Source organism: Fistularia commersonii, chromosome 18 (genome assembly GCF_037954325.1).
Source record: "Fistularia commersonii isolate RoL2024-O1a breed Wild chromosome 18, RoL_Fcom_v1.0, whole genome shotgun sequence".
Taxonomy (NCBI): domain Eukaryota; kingdom Metazoa; phylum Chordata; class Actinopteri; order Syngnathiformes; family Fistulariidae; genus Fistularia; species Fistularia commersonii.
In genome coordinates this window covers 7032752-7058944 of record NC_141301.1, presented here as the reverse complement: position 1 = coordinate 7058944, position 26193 = coordinate 7032752, and the positions used below count along the sequence as shown (strand labels likewise).

The 26193-nt window shown below is 43.1% G+C and overlaps 1 protein-coding gene across 4 annotated transcripts in view; it reads right to left on the bottom strand.

Annotated features, from left to right (window-relative positions):
* Positions 1-25946, bottom strand: part of sphkap (SPHK1 interactor, AKAP domain containing) — a 58260-nt gene extending 32314 nt beyond the window's left edge. For 2 of the 4 annotated variants that reach the window (XM_086164613.1, XM_086164615.1), the window contains exon 1: positions 13-145. In XM_086164613.1, the coding sequence (XP_086020739.1) occupies positions 13-47 (35 nt within the window). In that variant the 5' untranslated portion in view covers positions 48-145. Of the gene's footprint in view, positions 1-12; positions 164-25874 lie in introns of those variants that run through there. The other 2 variants (XM_086164614.1, XM_086164616.1) reach the window with 2 other exon arrangements.
* Positions 25947-26193: the final 247 nt, after the last annotated feature.

Sequence of the window (26193 nt, the reverse complement as noted above, 5' to 3'; positions counted from 1 at the left end):
GTTTTCTCCTACCTCAGTGTTTTCAAAAAGCATTTCGCGCCTGCCATTTCGCGACAGGCAAAATAGCCGAACTCCCCTCAGCACGAATAAGGATTTGTTTTTTAGGGCAGAGGGCTGGAAAAGACACGGTGCAGCCAAATATTCCCCGTGAACCCCCCGCCCCCCCCACTCCTCCGATTCAGATGCGCATCCCCAAGCGCTAGAAGAATTCCAGACCGCCACACCGTGACGGAACGCGGGAGGACGGTGATACAGACGCGAGGGTTTCAGCAGCGGTACAGCGATGTTCCCTGTGCGTACGAACAAGTGGCCGGCGAACTGCGGGAAGAACTAGGAGTAGGAGGACCAAAATTCAGCGCGGGAGGCAGAATGGACTGGAGTGCAGCGCGCGTCGGATGTCAAAAAATATTCTCTGCACCTCACGACGGGGCGAAACTGGGTTACACCGCGCGGAGAGAGATACATTACGATTACTCGTTACTTCAGCCACTCCAGACTTCTTCATAGACAACTCTATCTATCCATCTATCTATCTAGGATGAGACCTACCCCAGAAATGAGCACTGAGTACTAGGTCTTGTGCAAAAAATATAGCTAATTCTTTTTAGCTGCCATCTTGTCAGTTGTAAGCTGTTGGCATATGTTGTAAATTTAAATTCTTTTTTATTTTTGAGACTGTATATCTACAGTGCTGTTTAGTAATGTAATTAGAGTAGGAATTTAACACAAATATTCATCAGATTACATTTATACCTGAACATGGTGTTATCTTGGTAAAGGACAACAAAAAAAATGCCAACATAGTCTTCTTTTCATATTGTACATGTATTCCAGTAATGAAGAGAAACGTACATTGATAGATAGGTACATACATTGACAAATACATTTAGTTTCATTGACGTGAACAGATTACATGAACCGAAATTCCAAGCTTATTTATTAAAAGAACAAGTATAGACTTTGCACAGGTGTATCAGTCTTTCTTTGTGTGAGTTAAGACCAATTCATGCATACTGAATATCCTGGCAGAGGGTACATATGTATCCATCTGTCAATAAGATACATTGTTTATCCCTGCATACATGTCTTCAACTCTGATTGTATTCACTTTATGGTACAACTGGGGGAAAAGTATTCTATAAGAACCATGAATATTCTCATCTTGGCTGCTATTTTTGTCAATAGGTCCCTCATAACAAACACTACTTTTTTCGTATTATTCAACCTACTTTTACAAATTCTCCTCTTGTGTGGCAAACATTTGAAACAAGTCTGTCATACATGAAGAAACTTGTTAATATAGAGAAGTGAGTGAGCATCCATTGTCGATGCACGACTGCATTCATCAATATTCATGTGATAAATTTAACCTCTATTATTGCAGAATTGGGCTTCCTTATAGAAAATATGTAAAATAGAATGTTTCAATTTTTTGGGGTTATCTTGGCTTACCTTAGGCTTACCTTAGCACAGGGGCAGCGGAGCCAACCTAACTAGGTTCTGTCAATGTCAAATACATTTCAGTCATTTTATAGAGCAGTTGATTAATCTGCATGGGGAGTCTCAAGGTAATGAAAATGCAAAAAAAGCACACAGATGGGTTATCATCTTCATCAAGATTTAAGTGATTCTATATAGAATTAACCTGACAAAAAAGTGGTCAAAAAGCAATTTCCTTCATGTATGTACTGTCTCACATAATTACTAATTACCTGAAAATAGGGCAGAAGAGAAATGATTGGACAGAAAATTAGGAGTGCGGATATTCGTTAAAGGAAGCTGTCAGGAAAAAGAAGGGTTTCCTGATTAGATGTCCTTAATGTTATGTCTCTGCATTTGAGTGTTTGTATTTGTGTGAAACAGTGTGAGAGCGAGTGTATATCTGAGCTTGAGGGATAATATCTGTTAAAAGCAGTCCTTATTTTCAACATGTCTTCCTCAAAGAATACTGTTACATGCCGTTCTCAATCTCTTTGTGATAACTATATCTTCACAAAAGCGTTTTGTTTTCATTCAACAGGAAACACAATACAAGCCATATCTCTGTAATGGAAAGTGTTCCAATGGGAAACTGATTTTCTGCATAGTTCAAACGCATTGCCTTCTTACTGTAAATTTTGAGACATTAGCTTTTATTTGTTTAGTATGTGTTTCTGTTTCAAACACTTGGGATGTGGGAGACTCAAACGATTACATAAGGTGCACCTTGTCTTTTAATGTCATGTATCGTAGTTTTACAAAATAAGGGTATGCCAGAGAGAGATCACGAAATTATTCTATGATATAACATTAATGATTAATTATCAAAGGCCTTGTTGTTGCCCCAAACAACCCCCAGCATTTTTAAATGTGTACTCCCCAATTAGCATCATCATAGCATATTTTTTTACTAATAAAATGTTTTGATATGCATCCATATCAGTGTTTTCTATCAGACACAAAAGTTGATGACTATTTGGGTGGAATGGATCACAGAATGGAACAGTAAGGGTGGAAAATAGACAACCAAAACTAAACGACAATGTAAATGGAGTGACAATAGCAATAGCGAGAATGAAATAAATAAACAAAATAGACAGGATGCGTGCGGGCTGTGACCAACAAGGATAAAAAAGACAGCAGGGTAAGGGCATGACATGTGAATGGGTAGGTAGTGAATGCGGTGAAGTAGTGACGTTGTAGTGGCAGCACAGATGCACTTCAAGCTGGTTAGAGTTGTGTGGCATCCAGACTACTGTTATACAATTTGATGCCCGCAGGCACAAAGGAGCATCTAAAGCGTTCAGTCCTGAACCGGGGTGGTCTACACCCATGTGCTGCCTGCATGCAAACTGCTGAGGGTCCCGGGAAGCAGATAGCTGGCCTTTCGGGTGTTCAAGCCCCTCGAATGACTTCATGACATGTGCCACTCGCCTGTAGTCATTGAAAGAACTCGGACGTCCTTTCTTAGGTACTGGGACAATGTAGAAGATCTTCCAGAGGTCAGGAAACCTCAGAGAGGTTGAAGAGGTGCTAGCAGACCCCAGTAAGCTGCCCAGCACACACCTTGAGGACCCTGGGGCTGATTTTGTCCGGCCCACTGGCTTTGCTCTGCCTCAACCTGGTGAACTCTCTCTGCACCTGTCTGGAGGTGAGGGTGATGCCGTATTTGGGGAGAGGGTAGAGGGGAGTGTCTGGTTCAGCATTCAGGGGGGTGGGGGGCTGATGTGGAAGGATACTGTCAAAGGGAACTGGTGATGGGCGGATGGGGGGGCAGGTAGTGGCTGTGTAGTGGATGTCCTTAGAAGCTGCTGCTGGTGGGCTGGGGGGGAGGTGGGAGGGGGGCAAGGTGGTGATGGGGGTGCACAGTATACAGCAGAGGTGTGAGGGATGAGGAGGAAGGGAATGGGAGCCCAGAGCTAACTGGGGTCTCAAACCTATTGAAGAAAAGATTTAGCTCCACAGCAAACTCAGGGGGCCACCTTTGGCTCGAGGTATGGTTGTCACACAGCCTGGCATCTTCCTAACCTCCCTCCAAACCTTGCTCTGCTCCATCTTGGCCTCAACCTTCTCCTCATTCAGTTGAGTTTTGCCTCCTTCAGTTTCCTCCTCAGCTCCTTCTGGTTGGCACTGAGGGTCTGGTGATTCTTAGCCATGGAGGCTGTCGTCTTCCTATTAAGAAGGCCTCTGATGTCTTTGTTGATCCATGGCTTGTTGTTATGGAAACAACAGACCTTTTTTGATGAGACTATGTTGTCCTTGCAGAATTTGATGTAGTCACGGAAGTCCTTTTGAAAGAAGCTCCAGTCAGTGACATCGAAGCACTCCTGCAAGGCCTCCTCTGTGGCTTTGGCGTTGGACCAGATCTTCACAGACCTGCCACTCCGCCATTGGTGTGTAGTCAGTGTCCAGGAGTACCAGGTTATGGTCCGAGTTGCCCGGGGGAGGGAGAGAGTTGTATGCGTCCCTCATGTTGGCATACAGGAGGCCCAGGGTTTTATTCCCTCTCGTTGCACAGTCTACATATTGGGTGAAGGTGGTGAGAACAAGAGTTAGGGGGTCGCGGTTGAAGTCCGAGCTGATCAGAATGAGAGTGCTGGAGCGGCACGTCTGTAGGTCTGCGATCCCTGAGTGGATGATGTCACTGCTGCAGGCTTTGGCTGCAGACCAAGGAATGTAGACGAGCAGCGGGATGGAGTGTGAAAACTCATGTCCTACTGCCATTAGTTCCACATCAGGGCGTGCAGAGACCTTAACAGTGATATGACTGGCGTTGCACCATTTCTTGTTAAAGCAGATGGCAAGCCCTCCTCCTGTCTTCTTATCGCTCTGCCTCCCCTGGCCTATGCCTATCAGCATGAGGCTGGGCAGCTCAATGGCGCTGTCCAGTATTTTCACCTGTAGCAAAGTCAGGGTAAAGCATAGCATGCTATATTCCTTGTAGACATGCCGACTGTCCACGAGGGCTGCCAGTTTGTTGGATTTGTTGGCAAGTGACCTCACATTCCCCATGATGGGTAGGGCAGGAAGGGCTTGCATCTCTCAGTCCACTCTCTCACCTTCGCGCCAGCTTCCCTCCCCCATCGGGTGCTCTGCCATATGCTCCTCTGGGATACGCGCAGTGGGGTGTCCGGCTCCTTTTCTCAGTTGGCAAAGTTCCCCCCAGGTGTTTTGTTATCCATCCATCCATCCATCCATCCATCCATCCATCCATCCATCCATCCATCCATCCATCCATCCATCCATCTTCTCCTGCTTATCCGGAGGTTGGTCATGGGGGCAGCTACCGCAGCAGTGAGGCCCAGACCTCCCTCTCCCCCACCACATGGTCAAGCTCCTCTGGGGGGACCCTAAGGAGTACCCACGCCAGCCTGGAGACATAGGCTCTCCAGAATGTCCTGGGTCTTCCCCGTGGTCTCCTACCAAATGGATATGCCCAGAATACCTCCCCTTTTTTATTCTTAGTAATGTTATTCTGCTAAACAACAGAACTAACATTTCAGTTATATACAGTGGGGAAAACCAGTATTTGATACACTGAGGATTCTTCAGCTTTTCCCACTTGCAAAGTATGTAGCGGTCATTACCTGTATTAACTGCACCAGTTCAAACTTGTTACATGTATAAAAGACACCTGCAATGAATTAAATGAATGAAAGAATGAAAGAAGATAAATGGAAAAAGTAAAAAGAGTATTAGCAGTGTCAATCTCCCTCTAATCAGTACCATAGAGTCACTACAATGTCAAATATAATGTAGCCAAATATTTTTGCATGGACTCTTGTTCCATGAGTTTTCATTTTAGGACATTAACTTTTGATTTCTCCACAAATTTTCCCATATTATACTTTACTATAATTTACCCTACCTTCCCTTGTTTTGTTTCTGTATAGACATTTACCTGTTATTGGAACAAAGCAAACTATACAAGTTTTTGTTTTTAATTCCAAGCTGCATAAGCAAATCCACTTTTTTGTGTTTAGTTCCTTTCTTATGCTACCTTAATTTTCCTACTATGAGAACACCCGAATATAAGCTGCAGCCTCTAAATTTGAAAAGAAAAAAAAATGCATATATGGGCTGTACTTGTGCATAAGCCACAAGTGTCAATTTGTAATGAGATATTTACACAGAAAGATGTTACACAGGAACATTTGTTTAACCTCTAATTAAATATGTATCATAAATGTTTCTTTTCCCTTCAACAGCACCTGTAACATGTCTGGTAAGTAAAATAAGATACAGTAGCCCACCAGGAAAAGTCGTTGATCACTATTTTCATCTTTTCCTTGAATTCTCTAAAACCACTAAAGTCGTCTTCTTCAGTGTCAAAAGTACCCGGCCTCAGAATTCCTCTGTCACACACACTTCCTTTGTCTCTGGTTTGTTGTTCACAGAGTTCTGTGAAGAGCCCTGCTGGTGGGGTTGGAAAGGTTAGAGTGTTTTCCGTACTGATGACGTCAGGCAACGTTTCTGACCAGAATGTAAACAAAGATGGCAGCGCCCGAGGGCTGACAGTAAAAACTCCTTAATACGCCGGAAAAATCAGACTGGGATGCTTTTCATGCTCAATTTAAATTGTTAGCTCGTGTAAGTGGCTGGTCTGATGATCAAAAAGCTCTCCAGCTTGCCCTTTGTCTCATGGACGATGCTTTGTCTTGCCTGTTGGTTTTAGACCCGAGTGAGAGACCTAACGACAGCATGCTTCCGGTGTTCTTTGGATAGTGTTTTTGTTCAGAGCCCTTTACATGAGAGCTAGACGGACATCAGAGATGCAGAGGGGAGTCTCTGGGGGCCCCTGGCAAACGATATTGAGGGGCTGACACGGTGGGCACATGCCCAACACAGTGCAAACCAAATTGGCACGTGATCAGTTTATCAGAGTACTTTCCCCTCCTGATATGCGTGTTCACACCCAGCTAGCTTAACCCCAGACCGTGACTGATGCCCTGTAATATGCACAAGAGAGAGAGATGACGATTGGTGCTGCGCTACATGGTGCTACATCGTGGACGAGGTGGCTGAAATGATCAGGGGCCTCAATATGCCTCCGAGGCGTTGCCAGCAAACAATGACAGTGGTCCAGCAGACACAGCCAGAGGGCCAGGCACGCCTCAGTTGGTGCTGAGGTCAGGCCAGACACCTGAAAAGAAACTGCCCTGCCATGGCTAACGCTGCAGAAAATGGAGGGGGTGGTTACAGTAGGCGGGACGCTGCCTGACCCTACAGCAATGTTCCATGCACTACCAGTTCAGCACAGCCGTGTCCCATATGACAGCAGGGACGGAGGGCAGGACTTAGTAGTGGTGGGGAGGACTTTAATTTTGGATTTGACATCTGCACAGAAGGGGTTCCATGTACAGCCTTTGTCGGCATGGGGTCAACAGTCACAGTTTCTGGTGAGCTAGCACCAATGAAGGGGGGGGCTGCTGAGGGTCACAGTTTGGGGGTTGAACAATGAGACATACTGTGTGGGTAGCTGATGTAAAAGACTCGTACTTTTTGTGAGAGAAAGGCTGGTGGTTGGACCTGAGTAAAGCCAAACTGAGTTTTAGAGATGGACAGGTGGTGAATATGAGGCCTCTAGATACAGGCATCTCATACAGCAGTGCTGCCTGCAGGACCCCACACAGGACCCCATATATATGAGCAATATACAGAGAGGGCGGAAAGCTACATGTGATGTAACCCTCCCTGATGTTCAGCAATGGCTAAAGCAGGCCACATGCCTCCCAGCTGTTGCTGGAGGCCACCCAGGGCCACCTGCACTGAAGGCAGGGGGCTGTGGAAGTATACTAAGCTGGGAGGAGAAAAAAAAAAAAATGAAATGCACTGCATGGGGTATGACAAGGGGGTGCAGAGAACCTCAGTGCACAACAGGAGCAGCTTTGGCAGCTGTTGATAGAGTTGCAAGACTGCTTCCCCTGTAACGAAGCGGAGCTGTGTTAGACCTCCCTGGTACAACACTCAATTGATACAGGCACTGCTGCATCACTATGACAGTGTCCACGCCGCCTCCTCTAGAGCCAACAGGAAGCAGTAGAGCTACTGCAACAAAGCCCTAAGCAAAGCAGAGCAGAGATACTGTGTTACACACAGGGAGCTGCTCCCTGCAGTGGTTTTGATTTGACACATTAAATACTACCTGTGTAGCCAGCCCTTCACCTTGCGCACTGACCATACCTCCTTAAGGTGGCTAATGACATTCAGAGAGTGGTGGTTGTAGGAGCTGCAGTGCCATGAATTCATCATGACCCACCATAGAGGAGAAAGACACAGCTCCACAGACGTGGTTTCCCGCCGGCCATGCAGTGCAGATGGCTGTCGGTACTGTGATCCCAGAGAGGAGAGGGAAAAGGAGCTGGTGCTGCAAGCAGACGAGGAGGTGAGATCTGAGCTGAGCAGGAAGTTGCAGGTAGTGGACAGCACAGACTGGGTGAAAGGGCAAGAACAAAACCCAGACCTGTGGGCTAAGTTTAGACATCTGCAGCTGCTGAATGAGGATCTCCAGAGAGCATGGGTGGAGCCAGCTATTTGAGAGAAAAGATGGCAGAAAGTTGTGCCTAAGGGAATGAAGGGAACAGTCCTGGTATCCATTCAGGGCTCTGCCGGGTCAGGCCACTTTGGAGTGGGGGAGCCAATGCAACAGGTGGGTGTAGACGTCGTAGGCCCGTTGCCATGCACAGAGGCAATTGCCTGAGGCCTATGCACCACCTGATCAGGAAGCAGAGGCACTAGTAGATGCACTGCTTGAGGGAATGTTTAGCCAGCTAGGTGTCCCAGAATCCATCCATGATGATCAATGCAGAAATTTTGTGTCAAGTGTTGCCACAATGTGCTGTACACAAAGTATCACAAAGATCCAGAGTGACAGATTAGTGGAGAGCTTCAATTGTACTCTGGGAGAGCAGATATCCATACTGACATCCAACCACTAGCTATACTGGGATATGTACTTTTTAATGGCATGCCCACAGTGGTCCAGGAGCCCTCAGCAGGATTCCCCCCTCCGGACTCTACGGAGGTGGGGCTGGGGTGGGTGGATCTTATTTGTCATCCAAGAGGCTTTTTCAGTTCAGACTTGATGAAATGACATGAGACAGTGTGCAACACATTTTTGATTGATTACCATGAACTTAATGAATTTACCCTATGGGGATCAATAAAATATTATCTTATCTTGACTGCATGACTAAGAAAATAGTACAAAATAATGGAAAACCTTTGTAAAATTTTGTATGCTGAAGATACGTAAAGAATATTAGAAATGCAAAGAACATTATGAGTAGTATAATGGGAATCACTACCAGCTTTCAATTCTGCCTGTACCTGACCAAACACCTAGAGGTGCTAGAGGCAATACTTTTTTTAAGCTTTAGAGAAGCACACAACGACTGGACTATGTTAGGAAGCTATGTAGGGGAAGGATGCTGTTTATGGCCCAAAGGCTTCTTGGAAGCAATTAGATGTAATAGCCTTGTTAATTAGTGTAATCAAAGTCCTGGCTCACAGTTATTTCAAAATTTATTTCTGTTTAACCTTTGCATCTATTATTACTCCCAGCTTTCCTCTCATCATAAAAAGAAACTTACGATTTTGGGGCCACATCATTGTGATGAAAAAGTTAATGATGGACTTATTGTTTTTTGATTTTTGCAGTACCGGTAAAATCAGATATTATTACAATCATATTGAAACGAAGAGTCAGATGCAAACCCTGTAAAATGCTGCCTTTGTTTGGAAGGGTAATATACTTTCAAAGACCTATTAAAGACAATTAATATTTAATAAATGCATTAGAATTTTTGCATTTTTTGTTCTTGAACCTTTTTTTTCCTCCCACTTTAATTTGCTTGCTAGTCTGGCATGACCCCAAGCCGTACTTCATTGAATTTTGGGGAACTAGTAAGAACATATGAGACCTTCTTCTTTCAGCTACTCCCTTCAGGGGTCAACATAGCAAATCAACCTCCTTCGCCTGACCCTATTCTGTAACTAATAAACATATATATGAGCAATATACAGCTTTTATAAATCATAAACTATCCTGTGACAAGTGATAACAGTAGGGGAAATACAAGTTGGATACATAAAGTCAGAATGTTATGTTAAAGACTAAAATTGGGATAAATAGAAGCTAATGAGAGGTGGCAGGTGCAAGAATAGTGGCACAGTTCTGTACTGTATACAGTAGCAGCTGGTGGTGGTGACATATTGTTGTTCCGGTCTGCTGCTGGGAGGACGCATGTAGGTCAGAGCCTGGATCAGCCAATGATCTCATTTTAGCCAAGACATGGACAAGCCTGAGGGTTTAATTTCAAATGAAAAATCATTCAATATTTGGGGTTGTAACCTAACTAGGCTATGCCACTATGCCATATCAAAAAGGTCAAATTAATTTTAATTTATTTTTCCAAATTATTTTCTCCCTTTACTATCTGTCTTCAAAGACATTGTTTTGAAAAATATAACTCAGTCTTACTGAGGACATATATTTAATTTTATGTCTATACTCATTTATCCATTGTCTATACCTCTATTATTCACTAAGGGTCACAGAGGCACTGGAACCTCTGCTGTCACTGTGCAAGAGGCACGCTTCACCAGCAGCCAGTCCCCAGTCAGTCATAAGGGCCATGTGAATATATATGTAAAATCATTCAAAAATCTGAGCAGTTAGTCTTCAATTAACTTACTAGAGAAAGTGTACAAACTCAACAGTGTTTGAGAAAGGCCATGGTTGGAATCATGCTATGCATTTCAATGGGAATTTACTACGATCACCTTCACAGTGTCTGAGAGCGTAATCCAATTCAGCTACACACCATTCCATAACATCTCAATGTCACAGTGACCCTTTGATTCAATATTAGTTGAGAATTTCTCACATCACCTGGCTGGAAATGTCAATGTAAAAGGTGAAGAGATTTTTCAAGCGTAAATTTTCCCAGTTCCTTGTTTTGCCCTCAAGCTCCTCTCCCTTTATCCCCCATGAATGTAAGCCTTTGTTCACATCCTATCAATCGATTCGGTTTCCTCTGGCAGATGATTTGAGTCTATTCACTGTAATGTTCCCCATACGAATTAATAACTTTGGTCTTAATCAGGCCAAAATATTACAGGTCTATTTAACATAATTTTACATGGCCAGAACTGAGGCTAAAGTACAAGACAGTGCATAGTCACTATACTGCGATTGGGTTTTGGGTTCAATTTTAACTGGGGCCTTTCTTTTGGGGGCCTTTTCTTTGTGAAAATTGCATGAAGTCCTCATGGCTGTGGGGGTTTTCTCTGGCTTCCTTCTAAAGTCCAAAAACATGCAATACTGAAGGAATGAGGGAATATGTGACCCCTATGATCAACTGTCAATCTCTTGAGTGAATAGGACTTGAACCAGCCCAGTGCAGTTGCTCGATTGCTAATCAAATATTCCAGGCATTTAATTAGATTTGATGATTGATGGTATTGAATGCAACAGTAAGATCCAAGGACATATACAGTCCCTTATCGTATGCAATTAGATGGTGATTTATGATTCTTCCTATAACATTGTCAGTACTTTGATGCATTCCAAATCCTGATTGGAATTTTGAATGACCTTTTGTGACAAAAAAGTGACATTACTTCAATTGCTGCCACTCTCACATGGATCTTAGATAAAAGTTGGAGTTTGGAAATATATCCATTGCCAGTCTAAATCTGTGGATCAGGATGGAAGGGTTTGATTACTGCTACCCTAGATGACTCCAGTACATAGGGTGATAGCAGAGATAAATTGATTGTATCTTGGAAGGTATTTTATTATTACAAAGGGAAAAAAAATGATTTGAGGAGCTTGTTTGGAAAATGGTCCAAGGTAGCAAACCTAGCAACAGACTTGTACAACACCGATGTCTGATGGAATGAAGCAGGAAATTGTCTGCATAGGACTGGACTAATGCACCTCTAACATCTCCTTGCCGTCCATCCCGAAATATTGAATTGCTCAATTCCTGTCATGTATACTCTTCATTTACATTTTTTTTAGTGGGTCTGTATTTATGTAAGTATTTATATGCATATTTAAACATTTTCAGTGCATTTGTCACGATGTGCTGGGGCGGACTCGAGCAGGGAACCACACTTCGGGGCAGAGATGGGTGGAAAGTGCTTTTATTTGGTTGCAGACTGGGCAGGACGGGTTGCAGACTGGACAGGTTGCAGACGGAACTGCAGAGGCTGGGCCTCACCAGTACGGGTTACAGACGGGACGAGTTGCAGACTGGACAGTACGAGATGCAGACTGGACGGCAGAGGCTGGGCCTCAACAGTACGGATTGCAGACGGGGCGGGCCCCAGGCAGGGTGGCAGACTGAACAGCTCGGGATGCAGACAGGACGAGTTGCAGACAGAACGGCAGAGGCTGGGCCTCAACAGTACGGGTTGCGGGAGGGAACAGAGGTCACGCCGGCCAACTGGGCCCGGCTGTGACTCGGGAAGGGAACAGAGGTCACGCCGGCCAACTGGGCCCGGCCGTGACTCGGGAAGGGAACAGAGGTCACGCCGGCCAACTGGGCCCAGCCGTGACTCGGGAAGGGAACAGAGGTCACACCTGGGGTCCGGACGTAGCAGGGGTGAGGTCCGGGTCGTGGCAGGGCCCCACAGTAGTCCGTGAGGACCTCAATCCCCCAGTGCCAGGCAGAGAGTGCCGCTGCCCTTTATAGGGATCTTGATTAGCGGCATCTGCTGCAGCTGGCGCAGATTACAATGGGGATCAGCTGTGAACCCTGACAGTATTCATGCATTTACACACACACACACACACACACACACACACACACACACACACACATATATATGTATGTCATTGGCAAACATCATGGTCCATGGTCAGTCAATCACCACTGCAAACAACGTGGTGCTCAGAGCTTACTCCAGATGTAGTCCCACCTCCACCTTAAACTACTCTTACAGACCTATGTCACACCTGACCACTGTCTCCACTGACCACTGCCAAATGCACTCCTGCCCTGAACCCAACCCTGACAGGAAGGTGGATATCAATTTTGCAAAACTCAATAACAATGCTGAGAAACAAGGTGCCATTTGAAAGGTTAAGTTTAGCAGGCATTTGAAAAATGCCAGATATATAAAAAAAAACACGTTAAAATAGTAATGTCTCCAAAATATATTGAAAATATATACTTCTTCGTTATCTCCTTTGCAAATATATGAATGGACTCCAAATTCTTAGCTCATCACACACACAAATTATTTAAAAGCGGCAATTCTAAAATTCGATAATGTATTGTTGGTCTTTTGTCGATCAAAAGTAGAAAAAAAAACTAATAACGTCCTGGCTAATCAGTTGAAATGGATGTTAACCAAACAACTCAAATAACCAAATCCCAGTTAATTGAGAAATCCATTTATTCTTCTAGCTTGTATGTCTCGTGCTCTATTTTCCTCTGCAATTAAACACTGATTTTATTTGTGTCAAGGGCTGTCTATTTCTTTACATTTTACTTATGGAATAAAGAATTAATTCATTTTGAATAAAGCACACAGTTTACTAGATTTGAACGAAATATAAAATATAATATTTTTTTATATTTGACTGATTGAGCAGTTAATAGATTGAAACAAGCCGCACAACGTGAAAACACTCTGTTAAAATCTGTTGAATATCTTGTAGGCTGATAAAATTGCAGGAATTGAACTGAACTACAGGTTATTTTAGGGAACACAGTCAAGTTACAGCTGCCACAAGCATCCAGCAAAGTACCATCAGCTGGCAACAAATGAGTTATAACTGGTCTGGTAGAGGCTTTAGAGGTAAAGATTTCCACTTAAAAATTCATGATGAAATTGGAAAGCCATGAATGGCAAGGAAACAACCTGTTTAATGTGCGCTCTGGGGCGGGCTATCCATCATACTTTGTCACAGAAACTCAGTTTATCAGCATCATTCATTAAAATCTGCGACAGGCTTGATGGACATCATAGATGGAGGAAGAAGGGCCTTTCTGGCTGCCCAGGAGGCAGTGGGGATAATACAGATGACTGAACCCTGAATGGGAATTTTAATCTCAGGGGAAATGTGTCCATTAGAGGAGGTGGTGAAACTGACTCATTCTCTCCTGTCTTCGTTGTCATTGCTTCATCACATACCCTCTGTCTTATTCAGATTATTTTGTTTTTGCAGTTTGTGTCATTTTGGGTTCCTAGCACGTCTCAATCAATGCTTAGAATGCATGTTTTTTTAAACCCCTTCGGGGAAGTGGTACTGAGTGCAATGTAAACTTTGGGAGACATGTTTTTCTTTTTGTTCATTTTTATATTTAAAACTTTTTTTGCCCAGTAAACCTTGATATATCCTTACTTAATTGAATTCAATGGTCAAAAAACATTGAAGCTAAGCACTCACATTTGTGAGCTGTGTGAAGGGTCAGAAATCTAGGCACAGATTTCAAACTATTATCATGCTCCAAATGTTCCTGTTATATCTGGAAAGGTTTTAACATATCTTGAAATTAGTTTTTTTTTTTTAATCAAACCAGGTGCTCTATGAAAGTAGACAAAATATGCTTAAAAGTAATTAAGAAATCACATGAAATTACATGATTGGCTGAAAATGACCACAAAATTTAAAAAAATTAGTGAGGAATTTCCAAAGCAAAGAATATATAGAAATCACGTAAACAAACTATATAAGGGGTAGGTTCATGGGGCTGTTTCACATTTCTTTCATTTGGTTCCAAAATGGCTTTAAGCTATGGAGCCTATTTGTGGTGAAAAAGCCCATTAGGTATTTATGTGAATTTTACACCTTTCATTTTATTCCAGTAAGCAATTGTGACAATGATAATTCACTACCCATAGAAGTTGTTCCCAGATAGATGTGGCCCATGCAGAGGCCTTACAAATTAGCAGGATTATTATGTAGGTGATGCAGGAGTGATCAGAGGGGAAGGAAGTGGGTTGCAGCTCGAAGGTGAGAGAGCATTGGTTCAAGAACCCTTGACAGTCTCTGGGAGTCCCATCATATCTGTCTGGAGCAGGGAGTCTGGGCCCAGTCTGTTGAGCTCCAGCCAGGGTAGGACCAGGGAAGGTTGAGGACATGCTAGGAGAGCAGTGACAATCTGTTGGAGCTCTTGTAAGAGCTGCTCATGTCAACTGTATGCCGCAGACGGATCTCATAGCTAACCAAGCAACATAAATTTGTTCGGTGCTGGTCGGTGATTGAGCAGGGATAGCCCCCCCAATCCATGTCACCCTCAATGCTGCTGCGTCTTCTTCCATGGCTCAGTCTTGCTGTCAGGTAACCTGCTGTCAGGTTCCCAGGTAACCTGGGAAATGAACCCGGCCCTTTACCACAAGACCACGAGACAGACTCAGATATAGACAGGCAGGCAAAATTCAGATTCAGTATCTTTACTGACTCAAAAAAAGGTTTCACAGAGCTTGGCAAAATTGTTCCAAATTAGCAGAGCCAAAAGGCAGGCACAGTGCCAAAACAACAGAGATCAGAGTTCAAGCAAAGTCAAAAAAATGCAACCTGTCCACAGTACAGGCAAACACCAGGGGGACTTAAAGTCATCCAAACTCAAGAAGACACTGCAAAGACTGAGCAAAGAAAAAAAAAACAAAAACAAACAAGTCACAGGTGGTAGTAATGAGTGCTTAAGATCTAATCAACAGAAGACATGACTCTGGGTAAGGTGACTCAGCTAAACTAAACAAGTAAAATGAGGACTTCTATTGGCAAAAGTGCATAAGAGTCTGGAAATGTCAAACTAACTATAAATTTTCTATTTTTAATTTGAGCTGTTTCATTCACAAATGGATGAGAGACATTATTCTGACTGTAATTGTCACTTTATCTCCAGTATCTCCTCGAAAAAATCTTAAACTGAATGTTGAACAATGTGAGCTCCCAAAGCATATATTTTTCATCCAAATAAAATGGCACATTTGATGACTGAAGTAGTCTGGAGATGCAACAAGATGGGGGTGCGTGCACACGCTGCAGCTTCTCTTTATCCCAGTGTTTTTGTGTTTTTCGAAGCGTTTTTGTTGCTCTTCATCCCTTCTGTTCATCACTAGGCGCACATACAGCTGGGAACTTCTGATTTCGATCGGCAAAAGTTCTCTAACAAAGTTGGGGTTATGGGACCTTAACCTGTTCCAGAGAACCATGCTGCGCCTGCCCCCCTATTCCTTCATCCCACCCACCGTGGAAACGCTACATCTGGTGCAAGTTTAATTAGAAGAGGGGTAAGTACGGAGTTGTCTGGGCTCGGCTAGTGTTGAACCCAAATGTGGCTCACCGAAAATGGGGGGACCAAATTTATTTGGGATTTTATTTGTTATCATTTGGTGATTTATTTCAAGTCTAGTATTTTTTTCTGTAAAAGTGGGGGGCGAGACTTTTATCTCCTCTCGTTGCACTGGGAGCGGTAAAGGGGCGGATGCTTCCACTGTCTCCTCAGATGTTATTTGGGAGGGAAAACTAGCTGCACGCTTCTTTACTTCTGCTCTTTCACCTGCTTAAAACAGGTAATATTTTTGTTACTGTGGTCATAAACCTTGAAACCCGTAACACAAGCAAGCCATCGTGTGGTCCAATGTACACTCATTGGGCAACAAATTGGACCATATCAGCCTACCCTGGAATACTATGAAGAATGTGAAAGAGTGCTGTGTCTTTGTGTTTGTGGAAAAATGCCTCACCAACAATGTCCCGCACAGCGCCATCCAGCTCAACTGGCTGACATGCTAACATGCTACAATGCGGACAGAGCTCTTGTCGATGGAGGTAAGACTCACGGTAGTGGATTGGTATTTACATTGGTGACACCTGGTGACGCAATGCTGTTGTAGTCTTCAAACACTGCTCACTACTGGTGGAGTGTATGGTGATAAGGTGCCGGCCATTCTACCTGCTGAGGGAATTTGTGACGGCCATACAGCTTGATTATTTACTTCCCAGCGAGCCCCAGCAACATCACCAAGCTGGAGGCTAGTGGTTCTGAATGAGCACCACCAGCACAGCATTGAGCAGCTGACAGGTCATTTAAACACCTTCCTCATTCTTGCTGGGGGGACTATAATCACGCTGACCCAAGGAGTGTAGTTCCCCAACATATTCCAGGATATTAACTTTCCAACTTGGGGTAACAACACTATGGATCATGTCTTCTCCACCCAGAAAGGAGCTTACAGCCTCCCCCCCCCAACCTTGGTGCCTCCAAACACATCTCTGTCATGCTAATGCCAGCACACAGACCACTGGTCACTAGATCAATTCACAAGCAGGTCCGGGTGTGGCTGGAAGTTGCATGGAGGCTCTTTAAGACTGGTTCAGCACAACGTACTGGGACATGTTTAAAGTGGGCTGCCACCTCCAATTACACCACGGACGTCCAGGAGCACACCGGGTCTGTTACAGCATACACCAAGACCATCCCTATCCAGGCCAATCAGAAACCTTGACTGACAGGGGAGGTCCAGGGAGGCTCCTGAAAGATCAGAATAATGCCTTCAAAGCCAGGGACCCCATTTGCCCGAGGATAGCTAGGGCCAACATTTCCTGTAGTATCAGGAAGGCTAAGAGGCAGCACTCAAGGAGGATTGCCTGCTGTTTCATTAGCAGCAGAGGCACTCAAAGCTGCAGGTTCTGACAACATACCTGGTCATGTACTGAGAGCCTGTGCGGAGGAACTCGCACATGTCCTCATGGACTTAATCAACACATTGCTGAGCCAGGTTGTTGTCCCAATGTGCCTCAAAGTTACAACCATCGTCCCAGTTCTGAAGAAGTCATCCCCTTCCTGTCTCAATGACTACCGCCAGTTGCACGCACTCCCATCCTCATGAGGGGTTTTTAGTCGCTAGTCATGGAGCACATCAAGTCGGCCTCCCCCACCTCCATGGATCCCTACCAGTTTGCGAATCAATCGAACCACTCGACTGATGACGCCATCCTCATGGCCTTCCACTCAGCTCTCACACACCTGGACACTGAGGGCTAGTACATTAGAATGCTGTTAATCAATTTCAGCCCGGCATTCAACATGATCATCCCTCCAGAATCTTTTACAAACTCTACCACCTGGAGCTCAATGTTTCGTCGTGCAACTGGCTGTTGGACTCCCTGACAGGAAGACCAGTATGGGTTGGCAGGAGCATATCCAGTACCATCACTGTGAACACAGGGGCCCTCATAGATGTGTGCAGAGCCCCCTTCTGTTCACACTGTGGATATAAGACTGTACACTAGAGGTGTCAAACTCATTTTAGCTCAGGGGCAACACGGGGGAAAATCTATTCTAAGGTAGGCCGGATTGGTAAAATCATGACATATGAACTACTGTTACGTACCTATTGTTCAATTCACTCCTCAAACCTGGTATTTTTTAGCTTTGCGAGCCAGATTAAACCCTTTCACGGTGCTAATCTGGCCCACAGGCCTTGAGTTTGACACCCCTGCTGTACACCGACACACCACTCCAACATTTAGATCAAGTATGCAAATGATTTAACTATGGTTGGTCTTAGGAGCAAGGTGAGCCACCTTGCTGTGTGGCAAGGTGCCCACAAACTATCTTATAGGAGATTGTTGTGGACTTCATGAGAGAGCGCTCCCAGCAAAAATCTTCTCTTTGGTCTTCCTCGAGACCTCTTGCCTGGCAGCTCCAATTCCAGCATCCGTCTACCAATATAATCTCTATCCCTCCTTTGTACATGACCGAACCATCTCAGTCTGGGTTCTCTGATTCCTCTTCCCTCAGCTGCAGGGAATCTTCAATCTTTGTAGTTACTGCCAACAGTTAAGACGATTCATATTTCATTATATTTCTTATTCTTCCTCCTTTCTACTATCATCTATTACTGTTATGTTTTTATACTTGAAACTCTGGCACAACAATTTCCTTCGGGATTAATAAAGTTGTTCTCATCTCATCTCATCTCATCTGATCTTCTCTCCAAAACATCCTACATGTGCTGTTCCTCTGATAGACTCATTCCCGATCCTATACATTCTGGTCACTCCCAAAGAGAACCTCAACATCTTCTGCTCTGCAACCTCTAGTTCTGCCTCCTGTCTGTTTGTCATTGTAACTATTTCTAGGCCACACAGCATCGCTGGTCTCACCTCTGTCTTGTACACCTTTCCTTTCATTCTGGCTGATAGTCCTCTATCACATAGTACCCCTGACACTTTTCTCCACCCATTCCAACCTGCTTGGACCCGTTTCTTCACCTCTTTTCCACACCCACCGTTGCTCTGGACTGTTGACCCCAAGTACCTGAAATCCTCCAGCTTCTTGATCTCCACTCCCTGTAGCCTCACCGTTCCACCCGAGTTCCTCTCATTCGCACACATATATTCTGTCTTGCTGCAGCTAATCTTCATTCCTCTCCTTTCCAGAGCATACCTCCACCTCTCTAGATTTTCCTCTACCTGTTTTCTGCTCCCACTACAGATCACAATGCCATCTGCAAACATCATAGTCCATAGAGATTTCTGTCCAACTTCATCTGTCAGCCTATCCATCACCAATTAGAACAAGAAGGGGCTCAGTTTGGTGGACATGAAGTTCAAGGTGGGCTTCCACCTTGAACTTCTCTGTTACCCCTACAGCACACTGTACCAGTGTCTCACAGCTAGCATACATGTCCTCCCCCAGTTTAACATACTTCTCTGCCACCCCAGACTTCCTCATACAATACCAGAGCTCCTCTCTTGGTACCCTGTCATATGCATTTTCTAGGAACACAATGCAGCTCCCACTGGCCCTCTGTAATTCTCTGTTAGCATTCTTAACGCAAATACTGCATCTGTAATACTCTTTCTAGGCATGAAGCCGTACTGCTGTTCACAAATGCTGACTTTTGCTCTCAGTCTAGTTTCTACTCCTCTTTCCCATAACTTCGATGTATGGCTCATCAACTTTATCCCTCTATAGTTGCCGCAATTCTGCACATCCCCTTTATTCTTAAAAATAGGCACCATAACACTTCATCTCCATTCTTCAGGCATCTTCTCACTCTCTAAGATCCTGTTGAATAATCCAGTCAGAAAATCTACCACTACCACTCTCAGTCACTTCCATGCCTCCTCAGGTATATCATCAGGACCAACTGCTTTTCCACTCATCAATGCCTTCCTCACTTCACTTTTACTAATTTGTGCTACTTTGTGGTCTACAATAGTCACCTCTTCTGCCCTTACCTCTCTTTCATTTTCCCCATTCATCAGCTCTTCAAAGTACTCTTTCAATCCTCCCATCACTCTTCTAGCATCTGTCAATACATTTCCCTTGCTATCCTTAATCACCTGTGGTACATCCTTTCCATCATTATCTCTCTGTTTTGCCAACCTGTATAGATCATTCTCACCCTCCTAACTGTCCAACTGAGTGTACAAATCATCATACGCACTTTGTTTTGCCTTTTCTACCTCTATCTTTATCTTATGTTGTATCTCCTGTACTCCTGTCTGTTCTCTTCAGTCCTCTCAGTATCCCACTTCTTCTAAGCTAACCGCTGTCTCTGTATATACTCCTGCACTTCCTCATTCCACCACCATATCTCCTAATCCACTTTCCCTCCAGATGACACACCAAGTACTCTCCTACCTGTCTCCCTGATAACACTAGCTGTTGTTGTCCAATCATCTAGAAGCTCACCCTGACCACTCAGACCCTGTCACAACTCCTCCCTGAAAAACCATGCAACACTCCTCCCTTTTCAGTTTCCACCACTTTGTCCTCTGCCCCGCTTTTGTCCTCTTCATCTTCCTTGTCACCAGAGTTATCATTCAAACCACCATCCTAGGCAGTCTGGCTACACTCTCGACTATAACTACTGTGCAGACACTGATCTCTCTTAGGTTACCTCATCTATACAAGATGCAGTCTACCTGTGTGCTCCTACCTCCGCTCTTATAAATTACCCTATGTTCCTGTCTTTTCCTAAAAAAAAGGGTTCACTATAGCCATTTCCATCCTTTTTTGCAAAATCTACAACCATCAGTCCCTCTGCATTCCTATACTGTATACCAAATCTGCCCATCACTTCTTCATTCCCTCTATTGCCTTCACCAACATGTCAATTGAAAGTCTGCACCAATTAGAACTATCTCATTTCTGGAAATATTCTGCATCACTTCATCTAACTCATTCCAGAACTTCCCCTTCTCCTCAAATACACAACCCACCTGCAGGGTATAGCCACTAACAACATTGAGCATCACACCTTCAATTTCCAGTTTTAGACTCATAAGTCTATCTGACATTCTTTTCACCTTGAGAACGTTCCTAACAAACTCCTCCTTCAAGGCTCCCTGTGTGAATCTAGGGTCCTTGGTGCTGTGAGGTGGAAGGGCTAACCACTGCACCACTGTGCCACCCAATATGAAGAGATATTTTCTTGAAATGGATACAGCAGAAAACACTGATTAAATCTGATGAGGTGGCAATTTTGAGCATCATGATTGTTACATTAGAACGCAATACAGCAGAAAATTACACTGATCACTTCTCAAAGGTCGCAGAGAATAATCGCTAGATCAAACATCAATGACCTTCAGTGACAAAAATCCTGACAAAGCATCTGTTCCCCTTTACCTGTCCTTTTCTATTGGATATTAACTCATGCTCTTTACCAATGTTCCACTACTAATTTGAGTATAGCTGGGATTGTGGCCATCCAGGCTATTCTGGTGTTTTCCTGTGATGTCTCCATTCTAATAATAATAATAATAATAATAATAATAATAATAATGACACTAATAAATAGTAGTAGTAGTAGTAGTAGTATGAAACTAATTAGTAAGTCCATGTGGAGCGAAGCTGAAGTGAAGATTTTGAATAAAATGTGCCTGAGATTTTAGCAATAGAGCAATAGATAAGTGAGGCATTAATTAGTTTCAGATTATTTTTTTTACTACTGATAAACAGGACTAGTTTTACAATTACTTATATTGTTTTAATCAAGATTCTGCCATTTTTCAAGTTTTTTTTCCACATCGAGTCAAATTTCAATGCCACAGTGTCTTTTAATGAGGTATATCACTGACACAAACTCAGCTTTTAAAGAGTTTCCGCACAGCAGCTGCTACAGCTTCACTGTATTCCAGGTATTACGCTGCAGTGGTGTGATAACACATCAAATACAGTTAGAGATGGGGAATCGCAAGTAAGTGTTATCTTTCACAGCAATCATATGTTTAGGAGTGATTGCAATGTCATGGATGATTCAGTGCAAATAAATAACTTACGACTTAACTTCAAAGTTTAAATACAAAATCAATCAATGCCCTGTTTCACGTGGTAGTAATGACAATATGGGCAGGATACATTTGAACCTGGGATGTAGGGGGCCCCAGGTTAAAAGAAGGCATAATGACTTCAAATTTTTACATTATAAAGTGTTGGGGACATCAAGGATAAAGATTAGTGTCAGTCAACCCAACAAACTGACTTTTCTGTGCTTGTCGGACTCTTGAATGATGGCTGAGTTCAGTACATCATGGTGGTATTAACGCCTCAGAAAAGAACCTCACTGATGTTCTCTGAATTACAACCTTTTTAATTCAATTCTGTTTCAGTTGATGAGACTAAGATTAAGGAGGAGGAAAATAGATAAGTGGTAAGGTACTAAGCATAAGGAGTGAAAAAAGCTCAAGGACCTATGTATGTGCATGACTTTAATTGTGCTGTTTGCATTTTCATCTTCTTTGCACACTTGGTTATTCTCCCTCAGACCCTCTGACTTCATTTGTCTCTTCCTCTACATAACATTCGGTTACCGACATCTGTGCATTGATTCCTTTGTGTGATGTGAATTATGCAAAATTATACAAGACTGAAGGCAGACGCACACGGGTAGACTACATCTTGTGAAGATGATGTAATCTGAAGGAGATCAGTGACCGCAAAGTAGAAGCAGGTTACAATGTAGCCAGACAGCAAAGAATGGTGGTTTGTAGGATGAATCTGGTGGCAAGGAAGGTGAAGAGGACAAAAGCAGAGCAGAGGACACAGGGTAGAAGGTGATAAGGGATGAGTGTTATATGGCTTTCAGGGAAAAGTTGAGAACAGCTCTGGGTGATCAGGGAGAGCTTCCAGATGACTGGACAAGTACAACTAATAGGAACAGGGAAACAGGAAGGCCAGTGCTTTGCATGTCACCTGGAAGGAAAGTAGAAGAAGGTGGAGGATTTTAAGTACTTAGGGCCGAGAATCCAGAGCAGGTAAAGACAGTATTCAAGCAGACTGGAACATGGTGAGAAAGGGGTCAGAGGTAACATGTCATTAAAGAGTATCAGCCAAAATGAAAGGAAAAGTTTTTACAACAGTTGTGAGACCAGTGCTAGTGAAGAATTAATAGCAGACCTGGGCATTTTACAGCCCGTGAGCCACATACGTCCTGTTGGGCGTCCCTCTCTGGTTCGCATTCCAACAGTCATGAATAAACAAGTATTTTGGTGTGGATGCGACACAGCATTCTTTTATTTTGAAAAGGCTTGACGCATTGTTTATGAGTGAATGCATGTTAATGCTAGTGTCTGCACAGTGACAGGTTATGCTAGCAGCCAAATATCCACGTTCCCCCAAAATGTCGACTAATGATAAAAAAAGAAAAGTTTTCCACAAGGCATGGACAGCGAAATATTTGTTCACAGAGGTCAAAGATAAAGTCGTGTGTTTAGTTTGTTTTGCCCAAGCGGCTGTGTTAAAGGATTACGATCTCCATCGCCACAACGTGACTTGACACGAGGTGAAATGCAAGAACTTCTCAGATAAAGAGTGGACCACTGAGTTGTCCGTTATGCTAGCCAAGTTTCAAACTCAACAAACACTTTTTACAAAACGCTTGACATCAAGGGGTGCAGCAGTCAAGACAAGTTTTGTCATATCTCACAAGATCACTAGAAAGAGCAAAACATTGTCTGACGGGGAGTTTATCAAGGAGTGTTTGGTGGACTCCTCCGTGCTAATATGTCCCCCCAAAAAAGGAGCTTTTAAGAATGCCCCCTATCCCTCTGCACCGTAACAAGAAGGATTGAGGCCATAGTGAAAAACCTGGAGCCGCAACTGACGGACAGCATGAATGACTTTTTGGGGTAATTTTCCGTAGCTTTGGATGTGATATACGGGACACTGCCCGGCTACTCATCTTCATGCGTGGGATAAATGCGGACTTCAAAATCACGGAGCTGGCAGGCATGCCGTCAATGAAAGGGACACCAACGGGGAGTGATTTCTTAACAGAGGTAAATGCATGTGTCAAAAACTTTGGACTGAAATGGGACAAACTGGTGGCCATGACAACAGATGGCTGTCGAAATCCCACTGCTTGACTTTTACTCTTCAGTCAAAGAGGAGAACTTTCCACACATGAGGAGACAAGCTCAAAAGATCCTTGTGCTCTTTGAATTTATATATGTATGCAAGCAGATATTTTCAGTGATGAAGTTTAACAAATCAAGATACAGGTCTTCCATTACCGATGATCACCTCGTAGCCACATCAGACATTGAACCAGATTTCAATGCACTTGTTGAAGCCCAAGACAGATTGGACTTTTCTCAACAATTTAAATGAACTATAAACATGACACTTATTGCTAGTGTTTAAAGTTGATCAGTTTTTCATCTTTAAGATAAGAATTTATTGATCTCACAATAGAGAAATTCACTTCTTGCGTAATACACACCATTACAGTTGTGACGAAATTAATAAGTTAAAAATAAAAGTAAAATGTGATGGTATGATTGGGTTTGTTTTATCTAAACTATTACTTTTATAGAATTATTAATGATTCCCCCTTCACCTAAATGACAATTTGTACATTTTTGTAAATATTTACAGACTATTCTTATTTCTTATCACCAAAAGAATCTGATTTAAGTCATGCATAAAAACGAATGAAAGAGAAAATTTATTTTTAACAGTATTCAATTATTAGAGTCTTTGTTAGTTCGGCCCTCCAACACATATCAGATTTCTCACGGGGCCCCCATGAAGCAAAGTTGGGGGTAGCAGAGAAGATGAAGATGTTGAAGTTCTCTTTTGGGGTGATGAGAATGAATAGGACCAGGAATAAGCCCATCATTGGAACAACAGTGAGGCCATACTGAGATGGTATGGTCATGTACAGAGGAGGGATAGTGAATTTATTAGAAGAAGGATGCTCAGGTTGGAACTGCCAAGCAGGAGGCCTAAAGAGGGACCAAGGAGATTATTTATGGATGGAGTAAAAGAGGGGGTAAAGTTAGTTAGTGTGAGAGAAGAGGATACAAAGAATAGGGTTAGATGGAGGAGGTTGATTGTGGAGAATAGTCAAAAGGAAAAGAAGAAGAAGTATCTTGGAGTTATATACTAAAAAATAAGATCACCAAGGTTTAGTCAAAAAATACTATTAAATATGCAAAAATGATCTGAAATAAGTTTGGAAACATCTAACAATCACAAAAAATCCCTAAAAATCAGCCTACCCTAAAGGGTCAATATCCTCTACAAAAATCCTCCACCACTTTGTCAGAGGAGGAGGAAAAAATAACTTGCAGATTTGTTTATAATGAAAAAAAAGGTTTTATACAACTGTAAAGTCAAATAATGCTGGTGAAAAAGGATGTATTACATTGAATCTTGAAGCGAAAGCTACATTTATAGCTCTTTGTGTCCCTATATAAAAACAATGAACGTTCTATGTTGTTTTAGCAAGGACTTCAACCAAATATATATTAGGGCTCCCAAATGTTTAGTGCTGTTTCAGACTGACAAGGTAAATGTCTACAAATGGCAATTTTAGTGTCAAAGGAATTTCTAAAGTAAGGAAGAATGATTAAATCTTACGTACGTCCTAAATAATAATTTTCATATTATTTTCATTTCGTTTCAAGTGCTGACCTTTATCTTTCAGGCAGCCTGACACTTTATTTGCTCAGCAGGGGAGACTGTAGATTAAAAGCTATAATCAGCTCTGTACCTTTTCAGGTTGTCATTGATTGACAAATTAGCTATTGGAGGGAAGGAATCTTCGTCAAGGGTTGAAAAGAGACAGGACATGATAAGTGATGATGACATAGTGTGCATCAAAACTAGTACATATAGAGGTAAGTGATTGAAACTGTATTTTTGCATGTACACTTTGCCTAGATCTGGTTTATCGTCCTTCCGGACATGAAACACTCAAATTATCCTCAAGGCAATGTACAAAACAGACAATAACAAAATAAGATGTGTGGGATTCCAGAGCATATGAAACTGGAAAAAAAAACAATTTTCAAAAATGAACAAATGAACATGGGCAATGCTCTGATGCTCTGACATCAATCTAAAATCAAATAGATGCCCAGTGTTGCTGAATGTTTTGGATAATTTAACAGTACCTTACCTTACCTTAAACTTGAAAAGATTGTTCCTGTGGCTGACATCTGATTTCTGGTCTCACCTGGGTGTGAATAACAGGCTGCAAAAGCCCTGTGGAAAAGCAAAGTGGAGGGAAGATAAAGGTGGATGGAAATATAGGTGGAGGGCACAGACAGATGCACTGACATTCCCTACCCATTACCATGGTCCACAGAGTGCGTGCTCATTGCCAGTGGACACAGCTTCCAAATTCAGTGTGCACTGAAGTGAAAGAGACAGGCTGTGAATAGTCATATATTTGCAGAGCAACAAGACACATGAAGTTTTACAGGAACTGAAGCAGTGACTG